Source organism: Colobus angolensis, unplaced genomic scaffold, assembly GCF_000951035.1.
Source record: "Colobus angolensis palliatus isolate OR3802 unplaced genomic scaffold, Cang.pa_1.0 Scaffold2, whole genome shotgun sequence".
Classification (NCBI taxonomy): domain Eukaryota; kingdom Metazoa; phylum Chordata; class Mammalia; order Primates; family Cercopithecidae; genus Colobus; species Colobus angolensis.
The window spans coordinates 20,260,478-20,275,422 of NW_012115154.1; the positions used below are offsets into that span (position 1 = coordinate 20,260,478).

At 35.8% G+C, this 14,945-nt stretch overlaps 1 protein-coding gene across 1 annotated transcript in view; it reads right to left on the bottom strand.

Moving 5' to 3' along the window:
• KMT2C (lysine (K)-specific methyltransferase 2C) overlaps nt 1–14,945 on the bottom strand; it is a 233,018-nt gene that overhangs the window by 130,485 nt on the left and 87,588 nt on the right. Inside the window, exons 6-8 of the mRNA XM_011941521.1 lie at nt 13,064–13,226; nt 4,330–4,501; nt 2,389–2,503 (exon numbers count right to left, since the gene is read on the bottom strand). Of these exons, the coding sequence (XP_011796911.1) occupies nt 2,389–2,503; nt 4,330–4,501; nt 13,064–13,226 (450 nt within the window). The remainder of the gene's footprint in view (nt 1–2,388; nt 2,504–4,329; nt 4,502–13,063; nt 13,227–14,945) is intronic.

Sequence of the window (14,945 nt, forward strand, 5' to 3'; positions counted from 1 at the left end):
AGAAAATGTTTTCAGAGTATAAAAAAGAAAAATTTGTAATATGAAACATTATACTATGCCAAATTCTTATAGTCTAAAGGGAACAGTCTCTTTCAGACATGTAGGGTTTCAGAAAATTTATAATTCTTTTTAAAGGAACATAACCAAGACTCCGAAAGATTGAGGGTAAAGTTGGAATTAACAGAGGAAATATATTTTTTGCAAGAAAATTTGTCAAGGTTTATAATCTAGGTTAATCAAATCAAACAGAGAAAAGGGGAATAAAAACTTCATTTTTGGTGGGGAATGGGAGAAGAGAAAATTTATATATTTAACATTCATAATCATTTACATTCACAAAATGAGATTCTGAATTATAAATCATTGCAGGAAGTAAAAGAAGAGAAAAATAGAAAGAAATTGTATGAACAATTTTGCCTCAAAATAGCCAAGCATTTCAATTACAACCATCAATCCAGATACCTCTATTAAGCTTTTCAAAAGATGTATTTAAAATAACACAAAAGAATCCAAAATAAAAAGGTGTGAAAATATAACTATTCAACCGGCAAACTAACACCCTACGTGGCCATAGTGTCAGGCAAGACAAAATACCTGCCCTTCCTGATCCCTCAACAAAAAACACATTACACAGAATAAAGAACAATTTTATACTGGCAAAAAGCACAACATACTAACACTGGCCTGATCTACTTGCTAAATAACAGCCACAAGGTATTTGTTTAAAAATATGATTAACTAATAGGAACAATTAATAGTGGTCAATTGTAACAACTTGTTAAATCAACATGTCAAAAATAAGCTAAAAGGACTTCATCTAACTAAAAGAAATTAATAAACACAAATGCTACACCTTTAAAAAGTCACTACTTCAAGTATCAAAACATTTCTTTTAAAAAAACCTACTTTAAATTCTCTGATTAAATGAAATTAAAGCATAAATTAACATACTTCAGCACAACTTAAAGATAAAGCTATTCTGTAAGGTATATACATACATAAAGTTACAAATACAATAAATTTGGCTTCAGCCAAAGCTATAGCCTAAGGTAAACTTACAGTCTTAAATGTCCTTTTTCCTTAGGGAAGGGAAGAAAATGAATTACAAATTCAACTTCGTATTAGAAGTAAAAAGGCAAGTAGAGGAACTGAGTGAAGAGTATAAATATGCAAATCAGTCAAACAGCAGAGTTTTTCCTTTCCAATAAGTCATTCAGCAAGAGAAGGAATCTGAACTACCAGAGGAAGCAGGCCAGAGGTCATCACAATTCTTCAGCCCTCAGGCTCCACTTCCCAGGTAGCCACAGCTGAGCACAGTTACCCAGCAGCTCTTTTTCCCCCAGAAGAGAAGGCCCCTCCCCCAATCCCAACCACTCAGGCAGAAGCCTAATAGAACTTGCTGAAGACCACAATAGAACCTGGTAATACGGATTTCAGCTCTGGGTCCAAACCTCACTGGCGCGGGGAGGGCGCAGGTGCAGAATTTCTGCTTCTGCAGCCACCTCCTCCCCACCCTCCACCCCTCCCCCCCGCCCACCACGGGCACCTGAGGTTCTGGCCACATCACCTTCCTTTCCCAGGCCCACCACCTCCTCACTAGAAAAAGCAATTCCAAGAAGGGCAATGACAATGCTGTGCCTTCCACTCCTGCGCACGGGCCATCAGGCCCTCTCCAGCTCCAGGAAAAACCCGCTCCAGGCCCATGCAGCACCTGAGGGTCATCTCCATCCCTCAACCTCTCGACACCAGTAGCCCAGGAAGACTAAGCTTAAAAGCTAAACCACACCTCGGATTCCAAGGGCCATCTCCACCACCCCACTGGCCCCCACCCGGCTCCGAACGCCTCACCCTGGAGGGGCAGAAGCCAAGTGAGGTAGGAAGTAAGTTAATAAGTTCATCGGCATTTTTTATAATAGCTCAAAATTTTAAACAACCCAAATGTTCACCAACAGGTGATTCAATAAACAAATTGTGGTATCTCCAGCACTCAGTAATAAAAAAGAATCACGACTGACCTGTGCAGCAATATAGATGAATTTCAAAATAATTACACTGAGTTAAAGAAGCCAGACCAAAAACGAGTATATACTATATGAGGCTTTTATTAAACATTCTAGGAAGTGAATACTAATCTAGAGTGGAAAAGCTGACTGGGAAGACAGAGGTGTTTGAACAGCCGCAAAGCAAGCCAACAGGCACCAGGAAACTTTTGACGGTGATGACTATGTTCATTATCTTGAAGAGTGTACAGTTTATTGTATGTCAATTGTAAGTCAATAAAGCTGTTTTTTAAAAAGCTGATGGTAATGTATATATTTGAGTAAGTATCCGATTTGTCTGTTCTCTATATAAAACATACAGAGGATTTAAAAAAAATAAACAACTTACTTTGCATTTCCAGCCATTGGTTGGTACTGATTTCATAACTGGTTGAAGACAAAAAGTATGATACCCTTTGTCACACGTATCACACACTAGCATCTTGCTATCTTCTCCCGATTGTCTAAAAAATAAGATAGCATTAATGATGCCTTATCTTTAAACTTATGTTTTATAACATAAGTAATCATGAAAATAATCAGTCCTGGGAACTGCACAGTTCATAAATACCTCAGTATCTGTTTTGTCTCTGCAGATAATAACAGAGGTAACCCTGCCATAAGGATTACCTCCTAAATGGTAATCTTTACTCAATGCTCACCTATGGTTAACTTGCTCTAGCCATTTTAGGATTCCTGCAAAGGAGGAAGGGTTAAGGCAAGATGAAAAGCCTCTGATCTTTTCTTTTAGAATATAACTTTTGAGAGGAAGGCACTATAACTGCTAGGTGCTACTGTGTGGAAAGGAACAAATCTTGAAAAGACACTGTCATATAATGTAAAGACGATCAAGTTTGGCATCAGATTTGTTTGTACTCAGGTTGCTGTTTTCTAGCTGTGTCACTGAACAACTTAGACTAAAGCTCTCTGAGTTTCAGGTATAAAACAGGAATAATAAAGATTACTATGAGAATTAAACGTAATGCAGGTTCAAGTGCTTACAATGTCTATTAAGCAACTAAATGCTGAATAATTATTTCAAAATACAAACCTTGTCATAATTATTAAGAATTACAGTTGAAAACCTAAAACCTTTCTCTAAACACTCTTCTGTCCCCAAAGATTGGGCCCCTGTCTGACAGCATTATCTCTGTTGAGATTTTTGACTATTAATCACTTTCAGATACTATGATTTTAATTTCAAGAGAAGGGAAAAGAAAAAATGGGGAATGCAAGAAGAGTTGAGAGAGGAATCTCTGAACGAAATCTGGGGGATAAATAGAAGTCAACAGGAAGATGGGTCAGTTGGCCTCCAGTTATTATTCAGTTCAACCTCTACACAAAAAGTCACGTTTTATCTCTTCAGCTACATGGAAAGATCTTGGAGAACAAGTACTCTTCCTTCAAGTTCTTTCAATCTTTCCCAAGAAACTGAGTGCAGATACAAGGTATCGAATAAATGTTTACTGATATTTTATCTAATTTTTACCAAAATATGAAGGTGCGTAGTCCTATTTATGTCACATAACTCTAAGATATCAATGCTTATTTCTTATCAAATTAAATAATAAAAACAGACTGATGATAACAGTTGGGCATAATTCTTGCTGGTTACAACAAAAATCCTCAGCCTGTAAATGAAGATGCTGGTAACATCCCCAAATCATCGAGGCCATTAGAATCATGGGGGTGCGAGGGGAAATCACAGAAAAGACTGGAGAAATGACCAAGAGATGAAATACAATAGGAAAAGATAACCCCCTTACAAATTTGTAAATGCCACATATTTTGTTTTGGAATTATGCTGACCAGGACCTACTCAAGGTGGCTTTTGGAGAGATGCAGATGTACATTAAAATAACAGAAAGTGTCCTTCCTGGAATGGAAATTCAAACGCATGACTGATTTTTTGGTTCAACTCTAATTCGTCTGCTTCTGTAGTTAGAGGTTTAAATCCTATTAAATCTCCTCCCCAGTCCCCCTTAAGAAAAGCTGTTTTATTCTTCTAATGCTTGTTTTAAATTGTTAACATCGCTTATTTTTTAAATTGTTGGCAAATTTAAATTAGCTTTTAAGACAACCAGAGCAATTTAAATTATTAAAATCAGTTTTGTTTAAACTTTTCAAAATAATATAAATGTTAATATCAGTAATGTTTTAAAGTATGATGAAGTCATTCTGAATGAATATAGCTAAAATATGAACAACCTTTATTATATTACACAAACTTTTGGCACCTAGTAATAGGATCCCTCTTAACACACAGCTTTGAATTGAAATTAAAACTTACTTGCAGTTCTGGCACACTTTGCACTCAGGACATTGCCAACCTGCACGTTTTAATGGAGTAACCGCTATATCCAGGCACATTCCATGATAGTGCTGACCACAAGTAGTACAAAAGAACTGATCTAAGAGGTCTCCCGGGCTGTCGCACACTGCACAGTTTGCATCTTCCTTTGCTATAATTAACAGTAAAACAATGAAATTGTTGTATAAGAATTTAAAATTTTTCTGACTTTACAGTAAAATCATTCGAAAGGATGTGCATCATGAACCTTTCAGACATTTGAAGTTATTCACATTGAATTGTCATCTAATCAGAAAGAGGTATCAATAAAAACACTAGGGAATTTAATCTAAATGTAACCACATTAAATTTAATCGTATAGTTTTGCAATTATTTGTGGCTATATCTACTTGAGACCATAAGCAGTTCTTTAATTTTCTATTCCTAATGCCAATGATAATGCTGGATGCCTAATTAATGCTCAATATATGCTGACTGGAAAGAACCAAACAAGGAAAACACCAACTGAGAAACGCTTTGCAGTGTAACATAAACATTTTCTTTGAATGTTAAATTTATTTTGAAATTACAAAATCAGATAAGAGACAAAATCAAGAAACGTTAGTATCAATTAAACTAAGATGCTTCTTAAGCATAAAAAGACTATTCAAATCACATAAGGGCTTTTTTTAATTACTGGAAAATGTCTTGTGTAGGAGAACATTAAAGACAGAAGCTACATATTTATACATAAACACATTACTTAATATACTAATTATATATTCATCTATATTAATTTCTAGTTGTAAAAGCATTACAATCCACATAATTATGGACATCCTCCATCCCTAAATGTAGATTAAAACAAAATGTACTAACAGTTCTTTTAACATATAAAACAGAAAATAAATATAAGGATAAACTGCCCTGCCAAATATACAATTAAACTTATGCATACTGCAAAACAAGGAGGAAAATAATTCTAAAATCATACCAATCTTAGATAATATATAAAAAATATGCCTGCATATAACAAGTATCACAAAGTATATGAATCTTTGCATTTTTTGAGGGTTTGATCATTCCTATTATTCTGACTCATATGTTCTTTCTTTTCCAGTCAAGCATATCATACCAACCTTAGATAATATATATAAATATGCCTGTGTTTAACAAGTATCACAAAGCATATGAACCATTATTTTTTCCTTTTTTTTGAGACCGAGTTTCACTCTGTCACCTAGGCTAGAGTGCAGTGGCGTGATCTCGGCTTACTATAACCTCTGCCTCTCAGGTTCAAGGGATTCTCATGCCTCAGCCTCCCCAGTAGCTGGGATTACAGGTATGTGCCACCACGCCCATCTAATTTTTATATTTTTAGTAGAGACGGGGTTTTGCCACATTGCCCAGGCTGGTCTCAAACTCCTGAACTCAAGCAATCCTCCTGCCTCAGCCTCCCAAAGTGCTGCGATTATAGGTGTGAGCTACTGCACTCAGCCTTTTTTCCATTTTTGGAAGGTTTGGTCAGTCCTATGAATTCCTCTCTGACTCATACGTCCTTTCTTTTCCAGTCAAGCATCTTAAAACAGAGTAAAAATATATTTCCTTTATTTGTACAGGAGTCTGCAAACTTTTCCTGAAAAGGGCCAGATAGTAAATATTTTAGGCTTTGTGAGCCATAGCAGTCTCTGACAAAAAGTCAGACTTTTTGTTTTTATTTACACGCTTTTAAAAATGTAAAAATAATTCCTCGCTTGAGGGCAGTTACAAAAAAACAGGCTTCAAAATTTGGATGCTGGCTGGACCTGTGATATATTTCACAAAGGCTGGCTTAGCACCTACTACTCATCTGAAGCTACTTGAGTGAGGCTGCCAATGCCCACAGGAAACCAGATGGTTACCTTTTAGTCTTTGGTTTTTTGGCACTTTGTAGTATTTGCATTTCTAGCCACTTCCACATTAAAATGCCCCCTTCCTTAGCAACTCTCTCCCAATTTCTCCTTAGGTTTTCCCCTACTTTCGTCTCATCCACCTTTTTTGGCTTTTATACCTATACAATCTTTCTAAATGCTGGAGTTTCGTAGGATTTCATCCTTTTCCTTCTTTCCTAATCCCCCATAGTTTCCCTTTGTGATCACATCACTCTCACACCATAAAATGCCACCATGATTCCCAAATCTATATTATTGGCCCTAGAATTCTTTCGTAAGCCCCAAACCTTTATTCTTCAAGTCTTACTGGATCTCAATAGCCAGATGTTCTAATAACATTCAAACTCAACTGCTCAAAAGCGAAACTCTTTTAAAAAACCAAAACATCATCCATTTTTCTCAAGAATGGATAAAGGCAGAAACCTTAGTATCATTGTTGACACAGAACTCAGCCCTGACCCAACACATCCAGCCAGATCCCAATTCTTATGTATTAAACTTCCTATACATCATTCTTCCTTACATGTTTATAGTTTAGTCTATCATACTAAGTTGGTGCAAAAGTAATTGCGGTTTTTGACATTACTTTTAATGGCAAAAACCACAATTACCTTTGTACCTACCTAATATTCTGTCTCGCTAATTGCATTATCTTCTGCATCATACCATCTATAGTTATGGTTCTGACATCCTCTCTAAATCATTTTCTACACATCCAGAACAATCTTTCAAAAATGTAAATCTAATTGTTAACCTCTGTATAAATTAAAACTCTACCAATACCTCATTTTTCACCTACAAGAAAATCAGAATTTTCAAGTGTAAGGCAAAAAGGCCCTTATCTCCCTTTCCGACTGAATCTTAGAACAACTGCCTATTGTGTGGTCATGGTGGGTCGTCTGCCACACACCTCACATAACCTGCTATTCATGTTTGTGTGGTTGCACACATTCTATTCCCTCTGCTTCAAATTTTGTGTTTCTGTTGAGCTCAGCCTTCAAAACTCTGCTCATGACTGGGCACGGTGGCTCATGCTTGTAATCCCAGCACTTTAGGAGGCCAAGGCAGGTGGATTACTTGAGGTCAGGAGTTCGAGACCAGCCTGGCCAACACAGTGAAACCCAATCTCTACTAAAAACACAAAATTAGCAGGGTGTGGTGGTACACGCCTGTAGTCCCAGCTACTCAGGAGGCTGAGGCAGGAGAATCGCTCGAACCCGGGAGGTGGAGGCTGCAGTAACTGGAGTTTGCGCCACTGCACTCCAGCCTGGGCAACAGAGTGAGACTCTGTCTCAAAAACAAACTCTGCACATTATTTCCTGAATACCTATTACCACACCCAAATATCCATTTAGTTGTTGAATATTACGTTTTCCCATATGCTTATAAGAAACTTCTGTTACATAATCAATTAATTACAGCACAACTCTGTGAATCCTTGAAGGACAGGGGCCTTAACTTTTTTAACTTTGTATCCCCAACTGCCTAACATGAATCAAGTCTTACTGAACATATTTTAAGTGAAGGACTTAACTGCTAAAATCACTTTTAAATGGCTCTTAAAGTGATAGGCATTTAAAATAAATCATTAACCTAAAAATGAAAGCGTCATAAATTAGTTAATTTTTGAAAGGACATAATTGGGATGTTATTTTTCTTATTATTAAGAGTACTAGTATTTATCTTTCAAAACATGTACATTTAAAAATTGATCTCTTTTTGCTCACCTTAAAACTTTTTAAAAATTGGGGGAATACTCAACTAATTATCAGAAACTAATTATCAGATAATCAATTCATTTTCCTATTATACTTTCCTAGGAACACTAAAATGCTTCTGTGAAACTTCCTAGTGTTTGCTCCCCTGACACTTCAACTTGCCATGGCAGCTACCAGCGACATGTGGTTTCTGAATAAGTGAAATGTGATTAGTTCAAATTGAGGTGTGCAGTAAACATAACATGCACACTGGATTCCAAAATCTTAATAGGGGAAAAAAGTCAAGTCTTTCAAAATTTGAAATATTACTTATTTTGGATGACTGAACTAAATAAAATTTATTACAATTATTCCCAAATGTTTCCTTTTACTCTTTTTAACATGCCGACTAGAAAAATTACTTATGTATTACTTATTAAAATTACTTATGCTCACATTATATTTATACTGCACAGCACTGTTTATACAACAAAGCCCACTCTGCAACAAGACAACTGTCACTGTCACAAAAATCACTTTTCAGACTATGATGATTTCCACCAATTCCTTACCGACAACCTTGCTGTGTTACTGGATTACTATGGATCATTGGTAATAAATTAGTCAAAGAAAAACATCCATGTAATACATCCGATGCAAACACACCTAATATGCCTTCCTTATGTGAAAAACAATAATTTTTAAAAGCACTACACAAACAAATGAGGTTGGTTCCAACCCTCCCAGTCAGGGAGAAGATGTATGGGAATACTGAAACAACCTTTTGGAGGTCATGTATAAGAAGATTATCGATACTACTGGACAGCTTTGGTGTCATGTCAGAAATTAACTATGTATATTTAGACACACATATGTCTGTAAGCCAGAGACATTAAGTTTAAAGTAATACTCAACCAAGAAATTTTTCTTTAAACAGCTGAAAAAGCAGAAAGACAGGCTATAACTAAAGATAATTTAAGAGGGGACAGGAGTAAAATCCAGGTCTATGTGGCTTCTAAGATCAGGCTCTTGACTACTAATCAAATTGACTCCTCAGCACACTTCACTACTCATCAATGAAAGTGATGAGTATTTGAGTATACACAAAAGTAGACATGAAATGCCAACAGTGGCATACAATGAAGAAGCTAAATGAAGTAAGGGGAGCAAAGTTCTTATGGCAGAAGAAAAGTGAGAGGAAACAACAAAACAATCATCTTGGAGAAAGTCATTTCCTAAGAGACAGCTGAAAAAAGAGAAGAGAGAAATAAAAAAGACAAAAACATTGAGCTTAAATTAGAATAGAGCTTATCATAGATCCTTAAACTTGATGAAGCTATTGCTTAAGAAAGTCCAGACAACACGTAAGAATAAAAGCACTGGTGAACAGCAACAAAAATTAAAATAGCTGTCATATAGTGTGAATTTACGAAGGACCAAATCAGCATTGCTCTCTAATTTCCATCAAACCCTATCATCTGCCAATTCTCATTACTGGCAGGACACTGTGCTGGGTGATTTGCCTATGAAAGGGAATCTCTGGAAAGAAAAAATAAATCATGGATGTCATTCAAAGAGGCTAGACCATATCATTGGCAGGTAGATAAGAAAGGTCAGAGGACTGACAGAATTTAGGGTAAAAGAAAAACAGCAGGACTTAATGTCAAGAAATACAAAGATAACCAAAGAAAACAGGCTGGAGTTAAAGCTTGAGTGAAGTAAAAGGAATTAAAGCTAAATGATGAGTAAATACATTGAGGAACAGGGGGTGAATTAAGATATGTAGCATTTCCATGTTTAAACCCTGCAAAGACTTCTCATTGCAGACTGAATAGAACCCAAACTCCTTCCCTTGCTTACAAGGCCTACATGATTTAGCTTTTGTTCGCCTTGATGATGTCTCTACTACCCACCTAGTAGGCTACTATGCTCCAAGTAAAATGACATGCTATCTGTTCATGAATCATGCCAAGTCCATTCCTCAAGGTCTGTGTAGTAGTCTGTTCCCTCTCCCTGGAATGTTCTTTCCTCTTATCTTGCATGATTGGCTTCTTGCCATTCAGTTTTCCTTTTCAGGAAGTGTATCTGGTTCTATCTCCTAGATGGATTTTTAGTGTAAAATTTCCAGGCAAGGTTAATGTATCCTTGTATCATCATGAAAATAATGTTGCAACAATGACCAGCCATTTACCTATGACAGAGCACCATAAAAGTGTTTCCTGATGAAAAATCTCGGCCTTCTTCACAGATACTCTCTTTAGTGGATTTCTTTATAATGAGATGCATGCTTTTGTTAAATTTCTCAACGTTTATAAGAAGATGTCAACCTTACTCCTAACTCAGTCAACTAACACAGCTATTGCTCTGCCCCTTAGGAAGCAACAGAAAATATATATACTCAATATGTATTACTACTCTCATGACTTGAGCCTTAAATAGGAGGTAAAATAACTACCTTTTTTAAAGCAATTAATATATACAAGGCACAATGTTATGTGAATGCCATTCATTGTTTTCATTTAACCCTCATAATAACACTATGATTTAAGACAGTATCATTTTAAAAGCATAAAAAGTAATTTCTGCCATGACACACAATTAGGACAGGTGGAAATATTTATAAAAGATGTTTAAAAAGGTGACAAAACATCCTATCTGCAATATTCTTTAAATTATATCCTTGGAACTTAATCCAAGATTATGATCATCTTAACAGATGGGTCAGAACGCTGTGTAGTTAGAATGCACTGTTTAAGATCCCCAAAGAGGCTGGGCACGATGGCTCATGCCTGTGTATCACAGCACTTTGGGAGGCCAAGACGGGCAGATCACGAGGTCAGGAGTTTGAGACCAGTCTAGCCAACACAGTGAAATCCCGTCTCTACTAAAAATACAAAAAATTAGCCAGGTGTGGTGGTATGCGCCTGTAATCCCAGCTATTTGGGAGGCTGAGGCAGGAGAAATCACATGAGCCCGGGAGCCGGAGTTTGCAATAAGCCGAGATCACGCTAGTGCATTCCAGCCCAGGTGACAGTGCGAGACTCCATCTCAAAAATAAATAAATAAATAAATAAATAATCCCAAAGAAATCTAATTTAGTCATTTAGGCCTTGATTTTACACCACTGACTTAGTTTGAAGGCTGTTATAAGAACCAGCCCTATGAAACTGATATTTTTCTACTACAAGGTGGCTATACTTTAAGACAATTTTTCATTGCATTGTATCAAGTGACGTCTTATTATTATATCATTATATCAAGTGACGTCTTGCTATAAATAGTAAGAATCAGATTAAGGGTTCATATTTCCTTCTTTGTACTGACTGCTAAAAAGATATAGGGCCAAATTTGTGGTTACGTCTAAAATTATATTTTGGGGGGGGTCTCTCTATTACCTTCATATTTATCCTATCTAAATTTTCCATTGTCAAATTTCCTTACTTATTTTTAGTTTTATCCTATTGCTCATGTATTTTTATGAGTCTCTATAAGTCTATTTTGGAAAAAGGCAGAATACTCATAATTTTAGTATATCTTTTAGCTTTATGTTGCCATAAACCTTTCATTACATACATGATCAACGATAGCAGATTATCTCACCTCAGTACTTATTTTATTATTCTGCAAACTGATTTATGATTGCTAACATTAACTGAAGGTATACACTATTAGAACACAGTTTTCAGTAGAAAGTAGCACTGCCATTAAGTAATAAAACATTCTAACATTAGAAAAACATTCTTATAAAAGTTTGCATGGTGTTTACTGAGGTCTAAAGCATAACTACAAAAGGCTGAATAAAACTCAGATGCTTACATACACACAAAATTGTTTTATTGAGATGACAAAGTATATTTATTATACCACCCAGAATATAATCCACTCTGATAACTGCCAGTTTATGTACTTGCTGAAGTAACTCGGTACATAAATAGTAGCCGTAACAGTTGCTGTGCATGAAAGTTCTTCTCTTCCTGATTTAAGAGTGTGCAATCCAAAGCATTTTAAAACTTTGAATCCCTTATTTATTAGCCTAAATATAATTTAAAATTTAAGTTTGCCTTACCTATAATTTGTCTGCACACTAGGTTACTAAGGGCAGTATGATTACATATGTGAACACAAAATAATTTTAACAGAAAATGAAATCATTGTACTCAACAAAGATAAGGGATAATGATCATGTAGACTGACTGTATTTGAGATTAGTTTAAGCCTGGGGTAACTATATTTATGGTTCACAGACCTAGAGAAGAAAAAAGCTTTTATCAACATTGCTAAGGAACAGGTAAAATAACTGAGAGGTGACATAAAAAAGACTGAATAAAATATCATGAAGATTTCATAATGAGATTGGAAATTCAATAGACTAGAGGAAAAAAAATCCCAACACATACACGCTCACTGGGAAAACACATAGTAAGAAAAAGGAGAGATCTCTCTTTAATGATACAATAGTAAAGAGTTATAATTTCCTGTATAATGTAAATTTCAAGCACTTAAACATTTTCATTGAATTATAAAATACTATTTGGAAAAGAAAGAAAAACTGCACAACTGTAGATTACAGATGACCAAGATAGATGAATCATGAAAAGGTGCTAGCAGAGATTTCTGCCACACCTATCAGGGATACACAGCTTCTAAGAATTTCAGAAGTGTTTGGTGTTCCTATTAACATAAATCCTGAAATAACAGCTGAATGAACTGTATTCTAATTCTTCAACTGGATGGCTTTTTAGTGTAAAAGATGTTGAATACTGATTGACTTTTTAATAAATTATTTTATAGTATAAATTAGAAATACTGCATAGTCAGTATTTATGTCTTTCTACAGTGGTTTTTAAAATGTTTTAAGAATAAAAAAAATGCAAACTTTATTTGATTTTTCTGAGTTAAATCCAAAAATAACTTTTTGGATTTAACTTCAATGAAACCATTGATAACATTTCCCTCCCCAAGGATCTCTGGCAAATATCCCTGAGATTTTAAAGATTATGTATTATTACCTTTTAATACAAGTAGAATAACACTCAGGGAATTTACAACATTTGTTATTGTAAGTACATCGGTTGAAGTTTAAAAATCTATCCGTAGTAAACTTACATCTTTCAGGAGCTTGGTCAATGTGTTCTGGACAAAGCAGGAAGATGTGACTGAAATCCTGAAAGGTGCCAGCTCCTGCAGCACAAGGATAATGATACATCTGGGTACATTTCTCTTCACAGCATTTGATAGTGGCTCCAAGATGCTTACAAAATGCACATCGCTGAAAGGGGTAAAGGAGAGAAATCTCTTTATAAAACCTTGAAAAGGGATATTCAAATATAAGCTGGGAAGGTATAAAAAACTCTCTGTACATTACAAGTAAAACAAATTGAACCTGCAAAATATTAAACAAAGGATTAGTTAAAAATAATAAAATCTACATTACTCAATTTAGTGCTTTGTGTGCTACCAACTCATCCTTTCATTCAAATTAGAAAGTTAGAATTTCACTTTTTCCTTATATTTTCAAAAATAAATTCTGAAGCATTTTTGAAACAAAACCTAAAGTTTTTTTAAAAAGCAAATAGTAATATGGTTAAAAGGGCAGGTTTCCACATTGAGGTTTATTATAAAGTTTTTAAATCCCACCAGAACCAGTAATAGGAATATCTATTATTTATGAGACACATTACTATTTTTTACCCAGCCTAGAAATAAATACAAAATAAACTCATCAATTATAAGTTAACAGGGACACAAATGGTTAAAGACTCACACACAAAAAATCTACATACTTCAGTGCAGCAATCAATTTCAAATTTCTTAACAAAAGATGGAAATGCGGGGACAAAAATTAGTCATCTGGTATCTTTCCCATTCCAACCTGCCTCCATTATCTTGCAAGTGGTAAAACGCACAGAAATAAGCCCCAAACAAAAGGGACAGTCTAGGCTAAGTGAACACATAAGAAGTCAGAACAAATTATCTAAAATGTTGCATTTACTTATTCAGTTTTCCCTTAGAATGATTCATAAACTCTTCCTCATTCTCCCAAGTCCACTCTGAGCATCATTTTCTTTGAGCAGAGTTTGATGGACCCTGTACCATACAGTGTGAAATCTCTCTGTGTGAAATGCCTATCTAATATGTATTTTTGTTCACACCATTACAGAGTACTTACTTGCTTATGCCATTACATGATCATTGTTTGTCTTTTCCTCATCCTAGACCAAGATCCTTCAGTCGTGGTGCCATACTATCTTTGTATCCAAAGCACCAAAAATGCTGCTTGATATGGGCCCTAATAGATAGGTGTTCCTGTTTATATATACCAAAAAGACTTAACTTTTGGTGATCTTGTTTGTAAGTGTGGCTCATAAATAGCTTAGCTGAGATAACTGGAGCCTCATATAACAGAGAGAGTTGGACCCTGCTAACATTACTGTGGATATCTTCACATGTTACTACACTGACTCTATATTCTGCTAATTAACCAGAAACTACAGTAGTTAAAAGTGTAATTTTTTCAATGTTTTATGTATAAATCTGTATATCACACAATATCAAACTCTTCCTCACTGTCATCAGTCCACTGCATTGAATCAACATAACAAAGCTAAGTGACTCTTGAGGGCTGAATCAGAAAGAAGTAAGGATAGAAAAAGATATAAAAACTTGGCCAGGCACGGTGGCTCATGCCTGTAATCCCAGCACTCTGGGAGGCCAAGGCAGGCGAATCACGAGGTCAGGAGATCGAGACCAGGATAATCCTGGCTAACATAGTGAAACCCCATGTCTACTAAAAATACAAAAAATTAGCCGGGCGTGGTGGCAGGTGTCCGTAGTCCCAGCTACTCGGGAGGCTGAGGCAGAAGAATGGCGTGAACCCGGGAGGCAGAGCCTGCAGTGAGCCGAGATCACACCACTGCACTCCAGCCTGGGCAACAGAGCCAGACTCCATGAAAAGAAAGAACAAAAGAACGAAAGATGGGAGGGAGGG